The following is a 26,003-nucleotide window of genomic DNA, read 5'->3' as shown; positions in this document are numbered from 1 at the left end:
TGCAATGAACACTTGTGTGCATGTATCTTTATAACAGAATTATTTATATTCCTTTGGTTATATACCCAATAATGTGATTGCTTGACTTGCCATTATGATTTACCTGATAGAAGAACCCTCAGGACTGACTTAGTCCTGAACCTGCCCATTTTTCCTGCCTTAGGTATCTAAACTCTAACTCCTACTCCATCAGAACCCAAAAGCCTGGAGAGTCCTTTGGTGGTTCTATAACTACCCAAATAACACTTCCCTTAGTTGTCTACACAGTACCTCAAACTTCTTAAAAGAAACTATCACCCACTACAAGCACAGTGACTCTCACTTATCAAGACCCATGTGACAGTAAACTAGCCAAAAAGAAAGCCAAAGAAACAATACCACCAACTTAACAAAAGCAACAAGAAGTCTTAGTTAATCATTAGCCTTCCTTGGCATCAAAAAAGTGGGGGTCACCAAAGTGACATGCAATGGACACTTTTTGGAATCCCTCAACCTATTTGTTCTCAAAGGGCACAAACCACTTGAACCACCTCTTTGCCCAGAGTACAGCAGGCAGACAGTGAGTTCACTACCATCTGATGAACAGTAAGTAGTCCAAGGAAATCACCAGGGGAAGATCCCCAGGCCCACGGTCAGGGAGAACATTTGCCTTTATGCTAAAAAAAAGTTAACCCAAATTTAAAAAATTAATTCCCAGAAAATTAGGAAAACAAATCAGTAGAACAAAATAAGTTTCCATGTAGAAAGACATTAATATACTTATTTCACTATATTCAAAGTTACATCGGTGATTGAATGCTTATAAAAAAAACCTCTGTTTAAATTTATGTACAGTAAAAATTAGTTTCAATTTTTAAGGCTCCCTTTTCCCAGCTCTCATATAATGATCAACTATGTAATAACTAGAGATAAGTCTGTTCTAAAGTCTATCTTCTGTAAAGCAAATAATTATTCAATCTCTCCAAACGACAACACTACTATGATGATGAAGATAATGTCTCTTTTCATTAAAAGAAGACAGAAAAAACCATCACATGTAGACTAGAGTGTTTGCTCTCCAGTTCGAGTTGAACTTTCAACTTTGCTGCAACATGGTCTATTGAATCCTGGCTCTGTCCACATTAAACTGTCATTTTGTTTTGCCAGCTGCTGACCTTCCACTTTCTCTGGAATACACACACTGGTCTTTATGTGCTCACTTCATTGACAGGTGCAAACACTGGACTGATAATAGATTGAGGTGAAAATGAATGTTAATATTAAAATAAAAGTAACTTCCTAAATAGGAAAACACAAACACAAATTAAATAATTGTAAAGATAATAACATATTGTAATTTAACAAAATGTGTGTTTTTTTGAGACAGAGTTTCACTCTTGTTGCCCAGGCTGGAGTGCAATGGCACGGATCTCAGCTCACTGCAACCTCTGCCTCCTGGGTTCAAGTGATTGTCCTGCCTCAGCCTCCAAAGTAGCTGGGATTACAGGTGCCTGACACCACACCTGGCTAATTTTTTGTATTTTTATTAGAGATGGGGTTTTGCCATGTTGGCCATGCTGGTCTTGAACTCCTGACCTCAGGTGATCCACCCGCCTCGGCCTCCCAAAGTGCTGGGATTACAGGCATGAGCCACCACTACCGGCCGTGATTTAAAATAATTTATTATAAATATTTCTCATTCTCTTTTGAATTTGTTTATGCATTTATAAAAATTCACAAAATTAAGAAATAAAGGTTCATTTATAACAGAAGTTATGATTCTTAAATTTGCTTCCTATTTTTAAGCATTTATGTCATATTTTTAAAAATTTAACAAAATACTATTCTAAATTAGAATCAGTAGCTAAGGTTTGTATTAACAGAAGCAGCAAATTATGTTTATTAACTGCCATAAGATTGACTACATTCCTTATCCTACCCTCACATCTCTGTTTTCTTTTTCTTATCAAGAGTCAGTACATTTCATTTCCACAAACATCTCTCTTATGAAACTTAGGCATTTTCTCTGGGCTTAATGAAAGGTATTTTGTCTTTTACCTCTATATCCTTTAAATTATTTACTATATTTATATTACCACTAAAGTAGTCTCTCTGACTCATCATGATGAAGAATGATTTTTCCTCTTTAAAACCTCAATCACTTTGACTCTCATATTAACATTTTTTAATCTGCCATGCAAATAACTACTTTTGAACACCAGTAATGTGCCAGTGGGTGGGAGGTGGCCAGGGAGTGGAGGAGCTGATAGAAACACACGAAATGAGGACCAACCTCATGCACTTACAATTCGGAGAGAAGAGACTGAGAATTGGGAATACTGAGAATAAGATATGAGGCTGTGTGCAGTGAAACACTAGTCATGACAGGGGCCAAAAATCAAAACAAAACATTTATCTGCATATATCACTTGTGAATTTTCTTCTAACAAAATTGTTAAGGTAGGCAAATCTTTCAAAAATAGGACAAGACTTTCCTCATTTGATGTCCCCAAAGGTGCCACTCCATGTTTGCCAAGGGGCTCTGAGGTTTCTTGGTAGAATGACTGGACTGTGAAGCCATACAGGATTTAGGCTGATCCAGGCTATACGCAACTCTTAAGCCTGTCTTGAAGGTTCAGAAGGCCACAGAAGTCTGTCTGGGCCTGGCTTTCTCACCTGGCTCTAGACCATCCTAGATCTTGTGTTCAGGTGTTCACTGCAGGAAGTCAGCTATGCAAAAGCAGAATACATATCTATGAAACTATTCACTCCAAAAAATTTGTGACCAGGGCACTTCAGTGACAGGAATGTGTCTATTAAACATGATGAAGTCATTGTTTATAACAGCAAACAAAAAAAAAAGAAAGAAAGAAACTATATCTCAGGAAGGCACTGGTAAATTGATACGAATTGGTTATGTAAATTGTGCTACTTCTGTGGGGTGAAATACACATAGCACATATAATTGATTATATAAATTCAACGGTATGGAACGATGTTATCTGTATCCTGTTGAAAATGAGAATCTGCATCAAGACTTGTCTGAAAGGGTGGTGAAGAGAGGTTTTCAGTGATTATCTTTGGGTGGCAGGATTTTCTTAAAAATTTTCTTCTTTTGGCATTTCTTCATTGAGCAAATTTTGTATAATAAGTATGTATCAGGTTTGTGGGGTTTTTTCTTCAAGACAGAGTCTTGCACCATGGCTCAGGCTGCAGTGCAGAGGCATGATCTTGGCTCACTGCAACCTCTACCTCCCCAGCTCAAGTGATCCTCCCACCTCCGCTGCCCAAGTAACTGGAACTACAGGTGTGCACCACCATACTCGGCTAATTTTTGTATTTTTTGTAGAGAAGTCTTGCTATGTTACCCAGGCTGGTCTCAAGCTCCTGGGCTCAAGCAATCCTCCTGCCTGGGCCTTCCAAAGTACTAGAATATTACAGGCATAAGCTTCTGTGCCTGGCCCTGTATCCGTTTTATTTAAAAAATTCAGACTCCTGGCTCCCACTTGGGAAGTAAAAAATGCCATTCCGACATTAAAAACAAGAAAAGTCTAGATAAACTACAAAATCACAACTTTTCTTGAACCCATCAGAGAGCTGGGGTCACACTCAGGTAACCTAAATTCCAAAGAGGAACAAGACCCTCGGAGAAGAGACGAGACCCATGAATGGTTCATAGGTCTCATCTATAGCCGAAGCAGCACCATGTCAGCTTCAATACAAGCTGGTAAGAAGAATGAGCTAAAATATAAAGAACTTCTGAAGAAAATGTTGGTGAGCAGGGCAGTCTGAAGTAGCTGGCGGCACATGTTAAAAGAGGAGCTTGCATTCACTCACAAGTTATTTTTTTTCCTGTCCCTTACCAGATACTCATGAGAAGAACTGAGGGCAGAGCAATTTTGAAGAGAGTCACTGTTGATGGTGCAGACTTGAGGAAGGGATCAGCTGCTACTACAGGAAAATCACGTTTCCTGGGTCCTTCTTTCCTAGGATGTGAAAGTCTTAAGCCTCTGGGAGAGAGGAAGCAAACTCTCTGGCCAACCAGACTCAAAGAAGGTGATCAGTGGTTGATGCTGGGAAGAAGTGTTAGGTATCCCATTTATTTCTCCCAGACCACTCCTTTCTCAGAAGGAAGTTTTCAACTGCTGGGGTAGGTAGCACAGTCTCTTGCTCACAACTTAAAGATGGAGATAGCCGGGCACAGTAGCTCACGCCTGTAATCCCAGCACTTTGGGAGGCTGCGGCGGGCGGATCACAAGGTCAGGAGATCGAGACCATCCTGGCTAACACGGTGAAACCCTGTCTCTACTAAAAATACACAAAATTAGCCGGGCGTGGTGGTGGGCGCCTGTAGTCCCAGTTACTCGGGAGGCTGAGGCAGGAGAATGGCGTGAACCCGGGAGGAGGAGCTTGCAGTGAGCCAAGATCGCACCACTGCACTCCAGCCTGGGCGACAGAGCGAGACTCTGTCTCAAAAAAAAAAAAAAAAAAAAAAGATGGAGATATATTATGTCAATGGGAAAAATAAAAGAAGAAAAAGTTCACTCCCCTGGGGAAGGGGAATGGTAATTGTCTTGGACCTTCAACTCTATGTCAATACCAAGTGGAGGTGTCCTACTATTGCAGGAAGGACAGGAAACTCCTGCCCAAGACCTACTTCAGATACAAGGCAGAGTGAACTGCCCCAAGGAAGAGGGGCAAGAATGCTGAGAAAGTCCACCTCTGGGGCCTGGGCATGTGACACTTCTGAAAGTCTGAGTTTGGATTAGAACTGCAGAGAATCCTCTCTACCTTCACTCATGGAGCATCAAGCAATAGCAATGCACTACTGAGGCAGGGGTAACAGCATGGAGGCAGATCTTCTCTATGGAACAGGTGGACAGGTTCTTCTATAAGCTGAGGGTAGAGTGGTATTCAGAGAAGAGCACTCTGTGACCCCAGCTCCCACGCTAGTCACACACCCTCCACAAAAAGAATATCAGAACTGTCGCCTGGTGCAGTGGATTACACCTGTAATCTCAGCACTTTGTGGGGCCAAGGTGGGAGGACCCCTTGAGCTCAGGAGTTTGAGAACAGCCTGGGCAATATGGCAAAATTCCACCTTTATAAAAAACACAAAAGTTAGGCGGGGCGCGGTGGCTCACGCCTGTAATCCCAGCACTTTAGGAGGCCAAGGGGGACAGATCACGAGGTCAAAAGATCAAGACCATCCTGGCTAACACGGTGAAACCCCATCTCTACTAAAAATACATAAAAATTAGCTGGGCGTGGTGGCGGGTGCCTGTAGTCCCAGCTACTTGGGAGGCTGAGGCAGGAGAATGGCGTGAACCTGGGAGGCAGAGCTTGCAGTGAGCTGAGATCGCACCACTGCACTCCAGCCTGGGTGACAAAGCGAGACTCTATCTCAAAAAAAAAAAAAAAAAAAAAAAAATACAAAAGTTAGCTGGGCATAGTGGCATGTGCCTGTAGTCTCAGCTGCATGGGAGGATGGCCTGAATCCACGAGACAGATGTTTCAGTGAGCTGAGATCACATCACTGCACTCCAACCTGGGTGACAGAGCCAGACTCTTTTTTTTTTTATTATTAAATAAATAAATAAATAAATAAAAAGGACTGTGGTCCACTAGAGGTAACCATAGCAACAACCAATCTCAACTCAACTTTGGTTAGATTGGCCCAACCTGTCACAGTAGTCATACACATCCCCCCCCACACACATAATATATGTATACACACATATGTGTATGGGTGTGTGTATCCATGGTCTCAAAAGAGATAGGTTATTTCCATATGTGAATACAATTTATTTCAATCTCTACTATTCTACACATGATGTCCAGCATTCAATCAGAAATAAGAGGCAGCTTGCTGGAACAGGCTGGATGGTGCCAGCCATGTTAGGAGGTTGTACCATGTGGTCTCTGGCATCCCCACTGCTAACCATGGGCAAGCTCTCGGTGCACAGGTGGCCTGGCATGCTGCTCCAACTGTAGCTGTGTCGGCGTGTGATGATGCCATCCCATACCAATTTGGCTACTGGAATCCCTAGTAGTAAAGTAAAATCTCAAGGCTCTCCAGCACACACAATGGCTACACTGACCTCCTAAGGTTTAAAAAAGGCCTTCCTAAGATGCCTTAGAAGGCCATTGCAGTCACCACTGTGCTGTTTTTGATTGGCACCTTTCTATTATCAAAGGCTCCCTCCTGCTGTCAGGCTACATCAGCAAAGTGGGGACAGACTAGGTTGTTCCAGTTCTGATCCCTGCTGAATGCATTCAAAAGCTACCAGGATTACTCCCACCATGACCTTCCAGACTTTGATGACTAGCACCCACCTCAGCCCTGAGGAGTCACAGTGGAACTGCACCCGGCTTTAAGATTCTGAGCAGAAACTATGTCTAAGGGTTAAAGAATTCTGTAGTTTGCAGATGTTTAATAAAACATTGGCCAGATTTTATGGGTCTATTCCAAATATGTTATCTGGACTTACAACCAGCTCATTAGGATATAGTCTATTTTTCATCTCCTGACCCTGACAAAAAGCTCCCGACACGGTTTTCCCCCAGGAATATGGAACATGGAGGAACAGCAATGTTCATTGTCTGGAAAAATGGGAAGTTATTCTGTAATGGAATGTGTTGCCTTCACCATCCTATTTAGAGTTCAACACTTCTTTCAAATAGTCTTCATTGTCAATTTTTTCTTGTAGCAAATGAAAGAATACAGTATGCCTTTTTAAAATTACTAAGTAATTTATTTTTAGAATACCTAAGCATCTTATCTTCTACACTTATTTCTACCTTCATGTTCTAGTGGAAAACGATGGTAAAATCAAATGTCAGTGAAAGTACATCTGTTATATTTTTTACTTGCTTTCTTATTGACAGCATCTGGGAATTTTTCAAACGACAGGGCAAGTTTTCAAAATATGAATACTTTCTCTGTTTACCAATCCTTAGTGAGTTCTGATTTGGTTCACCAATAGACTGGACAGCATACAATTTGGGTCATTCTGTCCTTTGTATATCAAACTGTCCTGTATATCATGCTTTTAAGGATTGTACTTTTGGGCTGTTTCCTAATGAAAAATGCAGATAAGTGGTTCTTATTTAGAGTTTATAACCCTAGCGCTAGCACCTAGTATTATGATGGCATTCTGCTAAAGATTGCAAGACTCAGCCTGGATCCCAAGAAGACTAGATTGAGTTAGGTTGATTCTGTTTTCTAGCTTGCAAAAACTGACTTATATTCAAAGGAAATTAAAATGTCAAAACAAAACCAAACAAAAGACAGACAAAAACGCAAGGAAAAAACATCTATTGTTGGGAGACAAAGCAATAAACAGAACCAGACTCAAAGATGACCCATATCTTGGAACTATCAGATAAGGACTTTGAAAGAACTATAATCAAAATGTTAAAGAACCTAGGAGAAAAGGTGAACACCATTCATGATGAGCAATAGATAGTGAATTTCATCAGAGAGGTGGAAAATGTAAAAAGAATCAAATGGAAATACTAGAAATAAAACAGGCAACAATCAAGATGAAGAATTTGTTGGATGGGCTCATCAGTAGATTCAATATAACTGAAAAATTAATCAGTGAATTTGAAGGTAGGTAAAAAAGACAACTCTCCAAACTGAAACACAGAAAAAAAGTAGTTCAAAATTTAATGGCTGATCATGTAAGAGTTGTGGAACAACATCAAACAGTCTAGCACAGACATATTTGAAGGCAAAGACATAATTGTAGGTAACAGTTAGGAGTTAATAAAAGATATCAAACTACAAATTCAAGAAGTTCAGGATAAATAGAAATAAAGAGATGAAGGAGAAGGGACAAGAAACAACCAACGATACTTTATTATCCAGCTGTTGAAAAGCAAAGAGAAAGAGAAACTCTTGAAGTCAATCCAAAATAAAAGACATTAGAAAGAGAGAAACGAAGTTAAAACTTACAGCATACTCTTGTCAGGAACTGTGTAAGCCAAAGGAGGGTGTAGTCATATCTTCAAAGTATCAAAAGAATGAAACCGTCAATCCAGACTCAGAAAATATTTCAGAAAAATATCTATCAAAAATAAAGGCAAAAAAGGTCTTTTTCCAGACACAAACAAAAACTAAGAGAATTCATTGCCAGCAGACCAAAAGGAAGAAGTTGTCTGACACCAGACAGAAACCTAGATCTACACAAAGAAATGAAAGCTCTAGAAATGGCATAAATAAAAGTGTCAAATGCAAATCTTGCTGTGACAAATATATCAACTTTTGTCACATGGAAATATTTATATTAAACTTTAATTTTTGGAGCATATAACATGTTAGGAACTCTAAAGAACTGTACCTTTGACAGGAATATTGGAGATTATCCAAAGGCATTTAGAGCAAGATTCATGGACAGATATGAGTTTTAAGTGGCTTTCCTGGGAGCTCATCAGAAACGCTCTCTTCACCGCTGAAGACTAAGCTATTTGGTGGGAAATTTCCCACCAGAGGTTCCTATGGATTGTAGTGGCTTCTTATTGACCTCTTACCAATCAGCTGCTTGGATGCTTCCGTCTGAAATCTTTTTTATGTTACTTTCCTGATTTTTGCTTTCCTAACTTTTCCAGTGGTTGCATAAAAATCTAAATCTTCTCCCAGCACTTTGGGAGGCCGAGACGGGCGGATCACGAGGTCAGGAGATCGAGACCATCCTGGTGAACACGGTGAAACCCCGTCTCTACTAAAAATACAAAAAAAAACTAGCCGGGCGAGGTGGCGGGCACCTGTAGTCCCAGCTACTCGGGAGGCTGAGGCAGGAGAATGGCGTAAACCCGGGAGGCGGAGCTTGCAGTGAGCTGAGATCTGGCCACTGCACTCCAGTCTGGGCGACAGAGCGAGACTCTGCCTCAAAAAAAAAAATCTAAACCTTCATATTGAAATCTTTCCAATTGTAACACAAAAAGACCTTTCAAATATTCTTATACTTCATTTAATGTAAACCACACAGAAATTTTATAAATTGTAATTGAATTTGACTTGCAAATTTTCCACAAGGGAGACAGACCACCAGAATCACACTCGTTGTTTAGGCCTGTGACCATCATTTCTGGTGGAATGAATTCAAATAAATGTTCACTGTATATTTTCAGCCACTGGATTAACTGGACTCCATAGTGCTTCATGGTATTAGGTGTAGATAACTTCTTTTTCTTTTACAGATTTGGAAGGGAAAATGCCATGAAAATTTGGGAAGTCCAGTTAATACAAGGGCTGAGATACAGTATCTCAATACCTGCACACATACACACACACACACACACACACACACAACAAAGAAATGATTCCCACACTGAGATTGCTAGAGGAGATCCTCAAACTGTTTCTAAGACATATTTTTTTGTTTTGAAACAGGATCTAGCTATGTTGTCCGGGCTGGAAGGCAGTGGTGGCATCATAGCTCACTGCAGCCTTGAACTCCTGGGCTCAAACAATCCTCTCACCTCAGCCTCCTGAGTAGCTAGGACCACAGACACGCACTAACACACTTGGCTAACTTAAAAAATATTTGTAGAGGTGGGGTCTCACTATGTTGCCCAGGCTGGTTTCAAACTCCTAGCCTCAAGTGATCCTCCCACCTCAGCCTCTCAAAGTGTTGGAATTACAAGTGTGACCAGCCACCCCTGGACTGTTTTAAAGATTTTTTAAAGCCTAAAATAAAAGTGTACCTTTATTCCCTAATTAAGCTGCATAAGCTAACACAACTTAAGAACTCTGGATTTGGCAAGCAATATATCAATTTGGTGAGATGTCACTGGTTATCTAACATTGTTCAGACATGCAAATGGGAAGAAATAGTAGTAGATGAATCAATAAGAGAAAACAAAGAATTTTAATAGGATCAATTTTCACGATGAACAAGCAGAGATTCCATTGAGGAAAAGAAAGTTAAGAGAGTGTTAAATGAAAAAAGGTTTAAGAACCATCCTTCATGAAAATTAGTTCCTAAAGAAAACAAAATTGATGTGTTATAACACACATAGACTTATTCCCAGGGTTTGAGGAGGAAGTTGGGATCTGGAGAGACTGGGGTTGGAGAAACTGACAAGTTTGGCAAGGCTAAATCCAAAGACAGTGGTCAACAGTCCACTGCCAGCGTCTAGAGGGGTACAACCACCTCTGGCTTGACTCTGGTGAGCAGCGATTTAATACACCAGGCAGCAGCACTGGCAGATGTGACGATGGCAGTCAGGATGAATGACAGCATGTCAGATGCTCAGCCTTCCGGGGGAAAGACCCACGTCTGGGTAGTGTCAAGAGTCTGGCCAAATGACCTGGGGTTCAGGACCGGCCTCGACTCCCACTGGGAACTGGAGAGAAATTCACAGCTGAAGCCCCAGCAAATGGAATCAAGCAACACCATATGAGGGGCGGGGGTGGGGAAGAGGGTCACCTTGCTGTCTGCGGGCTCCTGAATGTCAGGGATGACATTTCTGCTACCACCAAGTCGCTATCATCTGTGGTCAGGACCTCACATCTGTCCCAATGGCTGACAGTGTGTAGGGAAGAATAAGGACATTATCCAAACCTTGAATTTATCTATTCCTGATTTCACAGCAAAATCTTCAGTCCTCAATTTAAGTTACGCTCAAACCCAGTGAATGCCACAAATAAAATGTTATAATTGTTCCCAACAAAATCAATAAAAGCACAAGCATAAACCCCCTTTTCAGTTGGTTTTTGACATCTTTTCATGTATCCCACAAACATTAAACACTATTTTCACTAGAATATTTTCTGTTCCAAATATACTGAAAGTATTTATTTAATTTATTATCAAACTACCCAGCATAAAATAAGGCAGAAGATAAAAGCCACCTTTCAGCTGGATTTTAAATATATTACTCACATTTTCAATTATGCTCTCTGAGAGCAGAATCTAAAGATGAATTCATTTTAGTGATAAATGAAAAATGTGATTCTCAATGATTTTGACATTTTATTGCTACATTTTAGGGTTATCCATATTATAAAACAAAGATCAAGTATGATAAGGAAAATTCTTTTGTGTCATCATAATCCATCAAAATACAGTAAATATCCTTTGACAACCTCTGAAGACCATGCACATGTACAGGACTGTCCTATCTCTGTATTACTGCATTGCTTAGCGCTGCCGGATAAACAACGGGTAAAGTGCTGGTTTTCCCACACTGCTCTGCAGCCTCTTAACTGCCTGCTGTATCAAGCCAAGCCAAGGGAAAAAAAGAATGGAATAATGAAACAATAAGCAGATTATAACGTTTTCTTCTCTAATAGAGCTTATCTTAAATGTGCAATTTAAGCAAATAAGAGTTGTATCTAGGAGAAAAATACTAAATTTCAGAAGAAAAGATCTTTTCTTCAACCGGCTAGCCTATAATATTATATACCTGTAGTAATAATTCTATATCCCATAATAACAATTTTTTAAAAATCACTAGCTTGCAAGGTGACTATGGTCATAACTGCAAAATGGTTGCGATACTTTTTTACCTAACACTTCTTGAGTGTTAAAGAAAAAAAAAGTTCTAGAGTTTTTATTGAAGTCTTTTATCTGTACAAATTGCTTTGTATTGAGAGAAGTCTAAGAATGGGAACATGACTGACTTTCTCCCATGTCCCATTTCCCACACAGAAGGGCCCCGATTCTCTCTGCAGATCAAAGCATGCACCATATGTTCGTCAGTACAGACCAGGTTACCCCATGGAAGCTCAGAAGTCCTCCATGGAAGCATGTATTGGGTGCAACCCTAATTAACTAATTACTCAAGGTGGGGAGAGGAAAATCTGAGAATCCATTTTAACCTTGATATGTGAAACTTGAGTATTTGAAATGTTCTGCACATATCAAAAAACAAACTTTACGTAAAAGCACTGTACAAATACAAATTTTATGTTGTGAAATCGTTCATTAATAAATATCAGACGACTAATGTTCATATCGTATTTTTCAGACTGGCTAAACACTCAGTTTATCACTGTGTGCTTCGCTGTGGGTAGCACGTGTGCTGTTCCCACCGAATGACACAGATTTCAAAAAATAAGTATGATTAATTAGATACGTTAAATGACTGATGTACAAAGTTCCTGTAACAAGCCCTCCATGTGGTCACTTACACGTGGTAAATATTATAAAACCCTTTAAAGACAATTTTTAAGAAGTCCAGCTACCTCCATGGAGTTAAATATTTAAAAGAGAGGAGTAGGAAAATTATAGCTAGACTGTGTATATATACGGTAAAGAAAAAACCACAGTGGAAGGGGATAGAAGGGAGCGCTTAGAACAATAGGATTATTATTGTTAACAAAGTGTGACAGTAATAACAATGAACTAGAAAAACATACTTCATTTTACAATTGAGCCAATTCATATAAATACGGAACCCCAGTTTAAGTAATTTCTCCCCTCCCCCCGTCCAATTTTCACTTATTGTTACATATTAACTTCAGAGACTCCTTCAGCTGACAAAATGTTCTGGTAAGCTTTGGAGATACCCAGGCCACAATCATTACAGTCACAGGGAAAGACTGTTACACAAAGAGAAAAGTCTATTGAAATGACACCTTCTCAGAGATTTGTCAGTCTTTGTCCTTTATTTTGCATTTTTGGTGGGGGACAACATGGAATATCTCTGCCTCTTGTGGCTGTGACTTTGGAAGCTCAGCTTCTATCTGTAAACTGGGGACACTGGAGCTTCCAAACTGGAATTCTAGGATTTAGTTCCAGCCTTCGGGTTGCTGTAGGGACCGGGGCACCTTCTGTTGCAGCTGCCCCCTGCTGCTGTGACCCCAGGACAAGAGGCTCAGCTGCTCTGCCCCAGTGGCTGACCGGGCTCTGCAGTCCTCCCAGCCATCATCTCAGAGCCTCAGTCCACAGACCCCTGACACATGACCGATTTCATGGCAGCTGACCCAGTCTTGGGCCCCTCACCCAGTGTGGCCGGTCTCCCCAACCAGGTCAGCAAGCAGCATTGCACAGCGGGCCAGTTCTTTTTTTCTGTGTGGTCCAAAAAAATACTTCCCAAAATCTGGGTTATAAAAATCTTACTTCTAGAACCTAATCACTGGTCATTTCTATGCAAAATTTACCCTCTTCCAGTGTCAGTTTTTTCCCTTGGGAAATTACACTGATTTCCAATTGTCTACACTTCCTAACCCTCTGCAAAGTGGAAATGCTCACATAGGAGAATCCTTTTTCTCTTCCCAGTAGTGTGACTTCCACTAGCACAACAAGCCTGGCCTTGCTCTACCTGCTCCCTCCTGCTCTGTGGATATGAGGAGTGGTCCATCTCCTGATGAGTGGGCACAAGAGGTCGGCACCTTGCCTTCCCCCTTTTTGGAGCAAGGATGCACACAGCGTGCACAATTCTGCTCCACTCCTCCACGCTCTAAGTGAGAGAAATGCAAATTCTGCCCTGTGTAGAGGAAGAATGAAGAACGAGGGAACATGTAGGAACAGGACAAAGAGTTTGAGAGAGCAAAATATGCAGTGGAGAGACTCTATGTGAAACGCCTGGCATTGGCCATATGTGTCACCAATTGGGTTCTATGCCTTCTAAAAGGAGCCTTGACTACTTACACAATTCACAGTGTCCACAGATCAACTAAGAGTTGTAGAAATACAACTATCCTTATAGCTAAGAGCAGAAGGCTATAGAGACACAGGGTCATGATGATGGGAGGTGTTGTATAATGTAGTGAGCAGTGCCTCATAAATATACACACAATTAGCCTACAGTGAGCTGTGTCCCAGAGCTACTTCTTAGCACCTCCTTTGTATGTAGACCAAGGGTGCCACCCTAGCTCCTGCAAAAACAGTTGTGATGATCTGGGGAAAGGTAGAAAAGGAGAGCAGCAGCATAGAGTTCATGCATGCACGTCGCTGACAGCATGACTTCCTCCAGAGGAATCCTGCATGAGCAAATGGACTGGATACCTGTGTGTCTTTCCGGGAATCTTCAGTGAGCTTCTGATGGACACTGGGCAGTCATGAGTTTGAGACTGTATATCCTAGAAAGTGCTTGGGATGTAGCTTCTCTATTTTGGTAATTAAATAGAGACCCACTGGGGCTTAGTGACTCAACTGCCTGGCTGGGGATACTGATGACTTCATCTTGGGAAAGTGAAGGAGGCTCACCCTGACATGTTGGTTTAGAAATAGGCAGCTGGAGCCCCCAACTCAGGGGTGAGAATGAGGTGTGCTTAGACTGCAGGCCTCATGGATAGGGCTTAAGAGACAGGAGCCCCTGTGCAGAGGAAGGTGGACAGGGTATGGTCATGGAAGCAGTTCTTACCACAAATTGCTCTTCCTTTAAAGCCTTCTTTGGAGTCTTAGCTTTCTTGGCCCCAGCAGATGATATACTCATGGAAGCAGAATGTGGCCTCGAAGCTGTGGTGCTGGGTGGAGACTTGGACCATGGGGACAAAGAAGCTTCTCTCCCCTTGGCTGATTTTGCAGCCTGCCACACAAAAGTAAACAACTTTGTTATTCTCATTTTGTTTCTTGGATTTGTGTCCCTCTCTTTCACACTCTACCCCTCCCCTGAGCTGCAATTGCAGAGCTGAGGTTTTCAGTCCTAGAGCGCATGGATTTATTCTTGCTCCCAGGCCCACAATCTCCCCTGGCAGGATTTGATTGGTAGGCTGAGCTCATTTCTCCACTCTCCCCCTTTAATCCTCATGTCCTAAGAAGAACACACCAACAAATCAACGCTCTTTGGAATCCCCTGGAATGGTGAGGTCTATGTGGAGAGGGGTGGGTGGCAGCTTGAGGCCTGTATCTAGGTAGGAAGAAGGTAGGGAAATACTAGGAAGGATGAGGATATCAGGATGCACTCCTCCTGATGCCCCACTAGCTGGTTTTTTGGCTTTCGATTTCACTCTCTGCTCCCTGTTCTCAACAATCAGCTCCTGATTTCCCATTCACACTTCTTACACCACTTTATTTATTTATTTATTTATTTATTTATTTATTTATTTATTTATTTATTTTTAAAGAGATAGTCTCACTATATTGGGCAGGCTGGTCTTGAACTCCTGGACTCAAGCAATCCTCCTGCCTCAGCCTCCCAAAGTACTAGGATTATAGGCGTGAGCCACTGCTCCTGGCCTTGCTCTCACTTTCAAGAACTTTCTTTTTCAAACTCAGATGTTGGAAAGTGAAAAACCTCAGTATGCTACATAGATTTGTCAATTCAGATGCCAAAATCAGGGAAGCACAAAATAAAAGAGAAAGAGGAGAAAAAACTTAAATACAAACCTTGACACTTAAGCTGCCATACTTTTTTCTCATTTCCTTGTCCTCTTTCTGTTTATTAATCTGTAAAAATGAAGACCCATATCATTGGTTATTATCTATAAAGATTAAAAAAAGACAATTTTATATAAAACTTTTATAAGCAATGAAAGAGTAACATTTTAAACCATTTGTCTGCCAAAACTATTATGGGATACAAGTTATAATATCAAAGAGAAAACAAACTTGTATCCAGAAAAAGAACTTTTATTAAAAAAGTAAACAGGAATATATAACATTGCAAATATCTGAAGTCATTAACATTTATTCATTGCATTAAGTACAACAGAGATCAAAGGAAAACATGCATTATGTGTTCAGCACCTTCAACTGAAATATCCAGATTCTCACATTGGGACTGACTAGGCAGACAACTTGACCTACAGAGAATGAAGAAAAGCAGGTGGGGTGATGGGTCCACCCAGGAGTGGCACAGAGCCAAAGGAACCCCTGTCCCCTGACAAGGGAAGTGGTGAGTGATTGTGTGACCTCCCCTGGGAAACCATGCTTCTCCCATAGATCTTTGCAACCTGTGGATCAGGAGATCCTCTCATGAGCCCATACCACCAGGGCCCTGGGTCTGATACACAGAGGTGTGTAGAGTCTTGGCAGAGTAGCTGCTCAGGCATACATGGAGACCCAGCAGTTTTACATACTCTGGTCCTGGGAATCCCAGTAAGGTGGCAGATCTGTCTGTACCTTCCCCTGGGAAGGGGACTGAATCCAGGGAGTCAAGCAGCTTTGTTCTGCAGGACCTACTTCCATGATGCCTCACAGGTTAAGCCCCACTGACTTGGAATTCCAGCCAGCCAGCAGCAACAGGTTGGAGACGGCCTAAGATGGACCAAATTCCCAGGGGGAGAGGCGGCCGCCATCTCTGCGGTTTGGTTGACTCAGCTGTTCTAGCCTGCCAGTTCTAGGGAGTCCAGGTGGTTCAGATGAGGAGGAGTCTCCCACAATGCAGCACAGCTGCTGTGCAGAAATCGTGGCCAGACTGCTTAAGTGGAACCCTGATCCAGCTCTCCTTACTGGGTGGGGCCTCCCTGCAGGAATTTCAGCAACTCCAGCCAGGGTTATATATACAGAACTCTGATCTCTCCCTGGGACAGAGCCCCAATTAAAAGACACAAAATGGCAAGCTGGATAAAGAGTCAAGACCCATCAGTATGCTTTCTTCAACAGACCCATCTCACATTCAAAGAAATACATATGCTCATAATAAAGGGATGGGGGAAAAATTTACCAAGAAAAAGGAAAACAGAAAAAAGCAGGGGTCACAATCCTAGTTTCTGACAAAACAGACTTTAAACCAATGAAGATCAGAAAAGACAAAGAATGGCACTACATAATGGTAAAAGGTTCAATTCAACAAGAAGAGCTAACTGTCCTGAATATATATGCACCCAATACTGGAGCACTCAGATTCATAAAGCATGTTCTTAAGAGTCCTACAAAGAGACTTAGACTCCCCTCTATCTATTAATGGATACCAGAGGTGTTTCCAGTTTTTTGCTCTTACAAAGAAAGCTGCTATAAACATTTGTGACCCAAGACTTTGTGTGAACATGTGCTTTTATTTATCTTGGGTAAATACCAAGGAGTGTGATGGCCAGATCATCTGTTAAGTATAGAATTTTAGAAATTTCTTTTAGCTGTCAAAACATTTTTCTAAATGTATATTTTACATTTCCACTAGCAGAGAATGAGAGTTCTAGTTGCTCCACATCCTTGACAACACTTTATATGGTCGATCTTTTAAATTTTAGCCAGGCTAGTGAGTATATAGTGATATTTCATTGAGATTTTAATTTGTATCTCCTTAAAGACTAATGATGTTGGGCATCTTTTTATGTCATCATTTGCCTCTATATATCTTTTTAAATAAAGTGCCTGTTCAAATAGTTTGGCCATTTAAAAAATTGGGTTGTTTTTATTACATTGTAAGTTATTTGCATAGTCTAGATGCAAATCCTTTGTTAAAGATATTTTGCAAATATTTTCTCCCACTCTGTGGTTTGTTTTTTCATTAAAAGAAAAGCATTTTGAACAGTAAACTTCTTGCTGTTGTTGTCTGACACAACGTCTTGCTCTATCACCCAGGCTGAAGTGTAGTGGTGAGACCAGGGCTCACTGCAGACTTGACCTCCCTGGGTTCACGTGATCCTCCCACCTCAGCCTCTGAAGTATCTGGGACTACAGGTGCATGCCAGTATGACTGCCTAATTTTTCTATTTTTTATAGAGATGAAGTTTCACCATGTTGCCCAGGCTGGTCTTTAACTCCTAGGCTCAAGCAATCTGCCAGCCTCGGCCTCCTAAAGTGTTGGTATTACAGGTGCGAGCCACCATGCCTGGCTAAACTTTTTAAATTTTTGATAAACTGTAATTCGTTATTTAAGAAATCTTTGCCAAATCTGAGATCACTAAGATTCTCTCTTATATCTTTATCTAGAAGTTTTTTTAGTCTCAGCTATTACAATTCTGATCCATTTCAAGTTAACTTTAATATGAGGTGTCAGGTAAGGGTTGAGGTTCATTTTTTGCTTATTGCTGTCCAATTGTTCCAGTACTGTTTGTTGAAAAGATTATCCTTACTACTTGAATTGCCTTTGCATCTTGGTCAGAAATCAATTCATTATATATGATCCATAGGGTCTACTACTGGATTCTCTAGTCTATTTCAGCAATCTATGTTTCTCCTTATGCCAAGACCACTTTACCTCGACTACTATAATTTTACAGCAAGTTTGAACCAGGTGTGTGCATCTTTCAACTTTGTTCTTTTTCAAAATTGTTTTAGCTATCCCAGGTCTTGTGGATGTCTATATAAATTTTAGGATAGGCTTGTTGATTTCAACAACAACAACAATAACACAAAAAACCCTGCTGGGATTTTGATTAGGATTGTGTTGAATCCATAAATCAATCGGGAGAGAATTGACAGCTTGATAATATACATCTCTTGAATCATGAACAATGGAAATATTTCTGCATCTATTTAAGTCTTTATTTCAGCAGTATTTTATATTAACTGTACATGTTTTGTACATATTTTGTCATGTTTATCCATAAGCACTTCATATTGTTTGATGCTATCATAACTGGTGTTTTTCAAAATTTCAATTTCTGATTGTTCATTGTTTATATATAGAAGTACAAGATTTTTGTATCTTGATCTTTGCAACCTTTCTGTATTCACTTATTAATTCTAGTAGCTTTTATTTGTAGATTTATTAGGATTTCCTATAGAGATGATCATGTCATCTGGGAATTTAAAAAGTTCTACCTCTTCCTTCCCTATCTGGATGTTATTATTTCTGTGTGTGTGTGTTATTGCACTGGTTAGGACCTAAAACATGACATTGAAGGGAAGTAATAAGAGCAGGAATTCTTGTCATATTTCTGACTTCAGAGTCAAAATCTTCATCCTTTCACTATTAACCATAATAGTGTGTTGTGTAGATATCTTTTATCAGCTTGAGAGGTTCTCTTCTATTCCCAGTTTGCTGAGAGTATTTTTTATCATGAATGGAAACTGGAGTCCCTCAAATGCTTTTTCTTCATCTACCTGCCTTTTGACTCCATTATTTTATATCCTTCCCATGAACAAAATATATTTATCTTCACTCAAGGCCTTAAAAAATCTCATTGTACTATAGCATCAGCTTGAAGTCTGGAATCTCATTATCTAAATCAGGTCCAGGTGCAGATGAGGCTCCTTGAGTACAATCTCTCTTGATCTGAAGATCCAGAAACTAAAGAGACAAGTTATCTGTCCCCACACAGCCAATGTTCCATGGTGGGACATAGGATAAGCACTAGAGATCCCACTCCATTCAAGGGAAGAAGGAGGCATAGAGCAATAGCTGGTCCATAGTAATTTTGAAATCCAACTAGGCATATATTGCCAGTTTCTTGACTAGGACCAAGTCCTGCTCCACTTTTGGAGGAAAACTACTATACACAGTAAATATTGTTGGAAAACTCGAACTTCTGAAGTCCATGTAGTTGTTTTTACTCTGTATTGTTTCTCACAGGCATCAGGGGAACCAGCCCCCAATATTTCAACATACATTGTTTCTATTTTACCCAAGTGTTGGCCGATCTGAGAAATAAAGAGAAAAAGTACAAAGAGAGAAATTTTACAGCTGGGCTTCCGGGGGTGTCATCACATAATGGTAGGACTGTGATGGTGACCCCAAGCTGCAAAATCAGCAAGTTTTTACTAGGGATTTCAAAAGGAGAGGGGGTGTATGAATAGGGAGTGGGTCACAGAGATCACATGCTTCAAAGGGCAATACAAGATCACAAGGCAAAGGGCAGAGCAAGATCACAAGGCAAGGACGAAATTAGAATTACTGATGAGGGTCTGTGTCCTGCTGGGCATGCATTGTCTTCATAAACAACTTAACAGGAAACAGGGTTTGAGAGCAGACAACTGGTCTGACTAGAATTTACTTACCAGGCTGGAATTTTCCAATCCTAGTAAGCCTGAGGGCACTGTGGGAGACCAGGGCGTATTTCATCCCTTATCTTAGCCGCATAAGACAGACACTCCCAGAGCAGCCGTCTATAGACCTACCCCTGGGAATGTATTCCTTTCCCAGGGTATTAATTATTAATATTCCTTACTGGGAAAATAATTCAGCAATATTTCTTCTACTCACACGTCCATTTATAGGTTCCCTGCAAGAAGAAAAATATGGCTCTATTCTGCCCGATCCTGCAGGCAGTCAGACCTTATGGTTATCTTTCCTTGTTCCCTGAAAATCGCTGTTATTCTGTTCTTTTTCAGGGTGCACTGATTTCATACTGTTCAAACACATGTTTTACAAACAATTTGTACAGTTAATGCAATCATCACAGGGTCCTGAGGTGACATACATCCTCAGCTTATGAAGATGACGATTAAGAGATTAAAGACAGGCATAGGAAATTATAAAAGTATTAATTTTGGGAACTAATAAATGTCAATGAAATGTTCACAATTTATGTTCAAAGACTGCAGTAAAGACAGGCATAAGAAATTATAAAAGTATTAATTTTTGGAACTAATAAATGTCCATAAAATCTTCACAATTTATGTTCTTCCGCTGCGGCTTCAGCCGGTCCCTCTGTTCGGGGTCCCTGGCTTCCCGCAACACACAGGTGGTTTATTTCCTTGTGTGCTTCCTTATCCTTGACTATGTGATATTAATTGCTCCTATAATTGTAGGGTAGAGAATTCTGGGAATTCTCTGAGGCTTAGGATTAAAGTACTCCTTACAGAGAGTATTTCCATTTGCTTCTTTCAGGGGTACTTTCTATTCACTTAAAACCAAACTGATGCCAGGTGCAGTGGCACGTAGTCCCAGCTACTTGGGAGGCTGAGGTGGGAGGATTGCTTGAGCACAGGAGTTTGAGATCAGTTTATGCAAGATATCAAGATCCCATCTCTTAAAAACAAACAAGCTAACTAAACTGAAGGTTTGAGGTTCTGTGAATACAAACTTGAGTTGCAAATCCCCTGTAAGTCCTGCCTCTCAAAACCCTTCAGGAAGAGATTGTCCCCCTTGTGTTGCTCCGTACAGAGGCAACTCTCCCCTGCAGGCCTCTGGGTATTAGGTAGGTGTCAGGTTTACATTTGGTCATGTTCATCCAGCAGGAATGAACTTTGGTTTGCAGCCTAATGCAAGAGATCACTGCTGATTACCCCTACACACACACACACACACACACACACAGACACACATACACACACACACACACACAGACACACACACACACACACACACACAGGCACTCTAGCATGCCCTGCACTGTGACTTCTGTTTAGTGCAGATTGTCCCCTCAGGACAATCAGCTTAGAAACCTCAACTGACCCCTCTGTGTTTCCCTTGATGTTTGACTTTTGACCAGGTAAGCCCCATGTCCCTGGTCATTTTTTTATGCTTTTACAAAGATGTTTGTAATACTGTATCTAGAATTTTTTGAGGTTTTAAAAAATTTGGGCAGGAGTCACTTTGAATTCCAGCTCACTTGATAAGTTTTCCCTGTAATCAATATCAATATGGTTAATTTTTAAAAGTTTGAGCCCTTTTTCCCACAGAGTTTCCATTCTGCCTCAGAATTCTCTCTCAATACATTGGAGTTGATACATGAACTTAGGTTTATTTGGAATCCCTGGACTAATAGAAGAAGCTTCCAGGTTTCTTTCTATTAGGGTGATTAACTATCCTGGTGTTTTTTAGGACTGAGAGGGTTTCTCAGGATGTAGGGCTGTCAGTGCTAAGAATGAACAAACCAGGATGAGCTGGTCACCCTATCAGTCATGATCAATGCTTTCATCACTGAGTGCAGGTGTGAATAATCCACTCCTCTTTTCTCTGAGGAGGGAAGGAAACTTTACACATTACTGGTGGGAACAGACAAACCCATGACCCAATAACTCCTTCCTCACTCTGTTGCTTGGTCAGTGAAATGGCTCAGGGGGGATAAAGGGAGCCTCTGGAAGACCTGCAGGACTCCTGTTCATACAGAAGGCATTGACGTCAACTCCTCTAGCTCAGCTCTGGGTGCTCCCCTTTTTAGAAAGACAATTCCCTGGCCAGGAAGCTCCCATTGTCATATAGTGTGGTAGATAGCCAACTTCCCTATAAATATATAAAGTGGTGTGTCGGGGGGATCCCTCTCCCACAGCAATTCCTGTGATTCACCTTACCCAAGCTCTCCTCTTGGTGGGCTAATAAAAGACCAAAGGAGTGTGTCCTATCTGTTAATTTTCTTCTTGTAAGTTTTTAATCAATAAACTTTATACCTGCACCACACATTCTAGAGGTATGTACGCCTGTACCCTTGCATTTCATCTAGGAATACAACAGCACAACACAAGATATTGCCCATGGGGAGCACTTAGCCCAGTCACCACATTGCGAGAGATAAATGGCAATTTCCTTATGTGAAAATGTGAACTGCCTCCCTGAGCGCAGGAGTAATGGCTTGTATTTATGTAAATATATTAGTATTAGTAAGTATATTAGAAAGTGTAACATTCTAATAGCGATGTGCCAGGGAAAGGAATCGGTGAATAAATAAATTAAATGAAAACAAAGGAAGAGGATCAGAATCACAAACGGATAAAGACATTTCACTTAACCACACCTGGCTAAGAGTTTTTCCTTATTAAATAAGGCAGCAGACCTCAACATGTGGTCCAAGGACCCCTAAGGTGCCCCAAACCTTAGGGGTTCTGTGAGGCCTAAATTATTCTCATAATAATACTAACAGATTAGTCACTGTTTCTTCATTCTCATGATCTCATGAGTGGACACTGGAGTTTTTCAAAAGCTATGTGATATTTATCATGGCAGAGAATACAGAAGTATCTATGAGAATTTAAATAATTTCCAGGAAACCAAATACTAAAGAAATTTACAGAAATAAGTGACTGGGTATTGTGGCTCATGCTTGTAATTCCAGCACTTTGAGAGGCTGAGGTGGGTGGATCACTTGAGCCCAGGAGTTCACAACCAGCCTGGGCAATGTGGCAAAACCATGTCTCTACAAAAAATAGAAAAATTAGCCAGACGTGTTGGTGTGTGGCTATAATCCCAGCTACTTGGGAGGTTGAGGCAGGAGAATAATCTGAGCCCAGGAAGTCGAGGCTGCAGTGAGCCATGATTGTGCCACTGCACGGCAGTCTGGGTGACAGAGTAAGACTGTCTCAAAAAAAAAAAAAAAAAAAAAAAAATACACACACACGTATACAAAATACACACATATGTAAGACAAAGTCACTTTTGCTAAACATTTTCTGTGTTGGGAAAGATTTTCTTATAAACAATATGCCATATATGTCAGCATGTGAAGAGTTTAGTGTTGTTATTTTTAAGTCACTTAACAAATAATTTGATTATGTTTTCCTTTCATATATGGTAAATATCAATAGATAAAACCTATCTGTGTTAGTATATTCTCACATTGCTATAAAGAAATATCTGAGACTGGGTAATTTATAAAGAAAAGAGGTTTAATTGGCTCACGGTTCTGCAGGCTGTATAGGAAGCATAGGGGCTTCTGCTTCTGGGGAGATCTCAAGAAGCTTTCAATCATGGTGGGAGGTGAAGGGGGAGCAGGTGTCTCACATGGTGGGAACAGGAGCAACAGAGAGAAGTCGGGAGGTGCTACACACTTTTAAATGACCAGATCTCACCAGAACTCACTCACTATAGTGAAGACAGTATAATGGGGGATGGTGCTAAACCATTCATGAGAAATCTGCCCACATGATACAATCACCTCCCACAAGGCCCCCACTCCAACACTGGAGCTTACATTTCTATATGAGATTTTGATGGGAACACACATCCAAACTATATCACCATCTAAACCAAATTTTCTTGGGGGACCTCAAAAAACATTTAAGAGTGTAAAGAGACCCTGAGACCAAAAAGTTTGAGAACCACTGGAATGGAACCTGGAAATTAATCCTGGAAACCCCGTTGCAGGTCCTCTCTATATTGTATAGCTGTGTCATGTATGTATTAACAGTATTATGGGCTTATTAAAGTACATATAGTTCATGCCATATATAGAGTGGGTTAAGCCATTCTCAACTATTTTTTGTTATCCCTTCCATCATTTACTCATAACAAATATTTATTGGCCATCTATTCCATGGGGGCCACCATGTTAGGTTTTAGGGGTAAAATCATAGCTCACAGAATGGAAATAGCAGGTAAGATAACAGGCCATCTCTAAAGAATGTGACAAGAGCCACAGGAGGAAAACTGTGTGCCATGCCAGCATGAGGGTGGGCATCTCTTCCAGGCAAGGGAAGTCAGGGTGGAAGAGGTTTCCCAGAGGAGGCAGCATCTGACCTCTGACCTGAAAGATGAGAGGACCTAACCAGGTGCTGACCAAGAGAGGTCAGTTCAGGGAGAAGGAACAGCACAGAAGGAACGGAACTCTGAGGCATCCTTGTCTGAATCTCCTGATTATAAAGAGAGAAATCTACCTGTGGTGGATGGCTGCAAGAATTCATGGGGCTCATTCTGATTAATCTTGAACAACACACCCTCAGGGGAGCTCTTCCTTTCACAAGGTTTGCCTTCTAGCTCTTTGACTTCCTAAGGGGATTGTGGGTCGGTCACAGTGGCTCATGCCTGTAATCCCAACACTTTAGGAGGCCAAGGCGGGAGGATTGCTTCAGTCCAGGAGTTCAAGACCAGCCTGGGCAATACAGTGAGACCCTGTCTCTATATTTTATAAATGTTATTTTAAAAAGTAGGTTGTGAAGGCTATGCAGGACTAATAAATGTCCAAGATTACATGGAGCACATTTGACTGACCAGCGGGTACAGACTCACTGACAGTGAGATAGGGACCACTCGGACAGCAGAACTTGCTCCTCTGCCTTCCATGGCATATAGGGACAGTCACATTGGGTCATGCTTGTGTCATGTTTGTCTTAATGAAGAGTCACTATTCGCAGAGTTTCCATGTAAACGTGGCTTTGCATGGACCACTGAAAACATCTGTTTCCTAACTGGATGGCCAAACACTGCCACATGACATATAACAGGACTGCACAGGCTTGAGGTATGCCTCAGAGGGAACGCAGGCATCAGGAACCTAGTTGTGGGAGTGAGGGAGACTACAAGGGTAACTTAGTGCTGTGCCCCCAGAATGGGGCTAGGGCAACCTATGTACTTCCTTCCCATCTCCAGTCTGGATTGCTCCAAGAAATAGGGTGCACTGGGATGAAGCAGATAGAAATGAAGTAAGAGAAAGAGTTCAATCATGGTGTTTTTCTGATGAGGGCCCTCTCTTTTGTTAACTTCAAAATAAATGAAAGCCACTTAGCCTAGGAATCATGGAAAGATCCAAAATTATTTCATATGCTTCCTCAAAAGCCAATCTAAGGATACAATCACTCTAGGTCGCATTGCTTACCTAACATATATATGATATACATAATAAATAATAAATATGTATATAAGTTATATATAATAAATAAATATTTATTTATTTATCTATTTTTTTAAAGACAGGGTCTTGCTCTGTTGCCTAGGCTGAAAAGCAGTGGTATGATCACAGCTCACTGCAGTGTCAAACTTCTGGGCTCAAGTGATCCTCACACCTCCCACCTAGCCTCCTGAGTAGGAGGACTGCAGGTATGTGCTACTATGCCTAACTAATCTTTTTTATTTTATATAAAAACGGGGCCTCACTATGTTGCTCAGGCGGGTCTCAAACTCCTGGGCTCAAGCGATCCCCCCATCTCAGCCTCCCAAAGCACTGGGATTACAGGCATGAGCTGCCACACACAGCCAGTTTACATATACTTATCGATTGTGCCTCTTTACTACCAGTTCTTTGGCTTTTTGCACTACACTCTTAACAGGTCAGAAAATAACTTTCACTGGAATATAATAATAGGCAAGCATGTAACAAAACCCTTCTGGCTAGAAAGTATTTAAATTTTTACAAAATGACAGTGGTCAACTCCACCTTCTCCCACTCTCCCTTGTCAGTGCAATCACAAATCTTGGGTCCTGGAAAAACGCAGGATAGCAAGAAGCAAAGGAAGCCCAAATAGCAACAACAAAACCAGGCTGCCTCCAAGTGAATAACAGAATGCCTTGCAGGAGTAGGGAGAAGGCGGCGAAATAGTGACCTCGATGGATCCAAAGCGGGTATGCAATGGAAACCTCCATCACATGAA

At 41.0% G+C, this 26,003-nt stretch overlaps 1 protein-coding gene across 1 annotated transcript in view; it reads right to left on the bottom strand.

Annotated features, from left to right (window-relative positions):
* The window catches only part of C11H10orf67 (chromosome 11 C10orf67 homolog), a 133,198-nt gene that overhangs the window by 52,073 nt on the left and 55,122 nt on the right, over nucleotides 1-26,003 (bottom strand). The window contains exons 9-10 of the mRNA XM_030941281.1: nucleotides 15,264-15,323; nucleotides 14,299-14,463 (exon numbers count right to left, since the gene is read on the bottom strand). Of these exons, the coding sequence (XP_030797141.1) occupies nucleotides 14,299-14,463; nucleotides 15,264-15,323 (225 nt within the window). The remainder of the gene's footprint in view (nucleotides 1-14,298; nucleotides 14,464-15,263; nucleotides 15,324-26,003) is intronic.

This window comes from Rhinopithecus roxellana, chromosome 11, assembly GCF_007565055.1.
Source record: "Rhinopithecus roxellana isolate Shanxi Qingling chromosome 11, ASM756505v1, whole genome shotgun sequence".
In the NCBI taxonomy this organism is placed as follows: domain Eukaryota; kingdom Metazoa; phylum Chordata; class Mammalia; order Primates; family Cercopithecidae; genus Rhinopithecus; species Rhinopithecus roxellana.
This window is presented reverse-complemented; position numbering and strand designations above follow the sequence as displayed.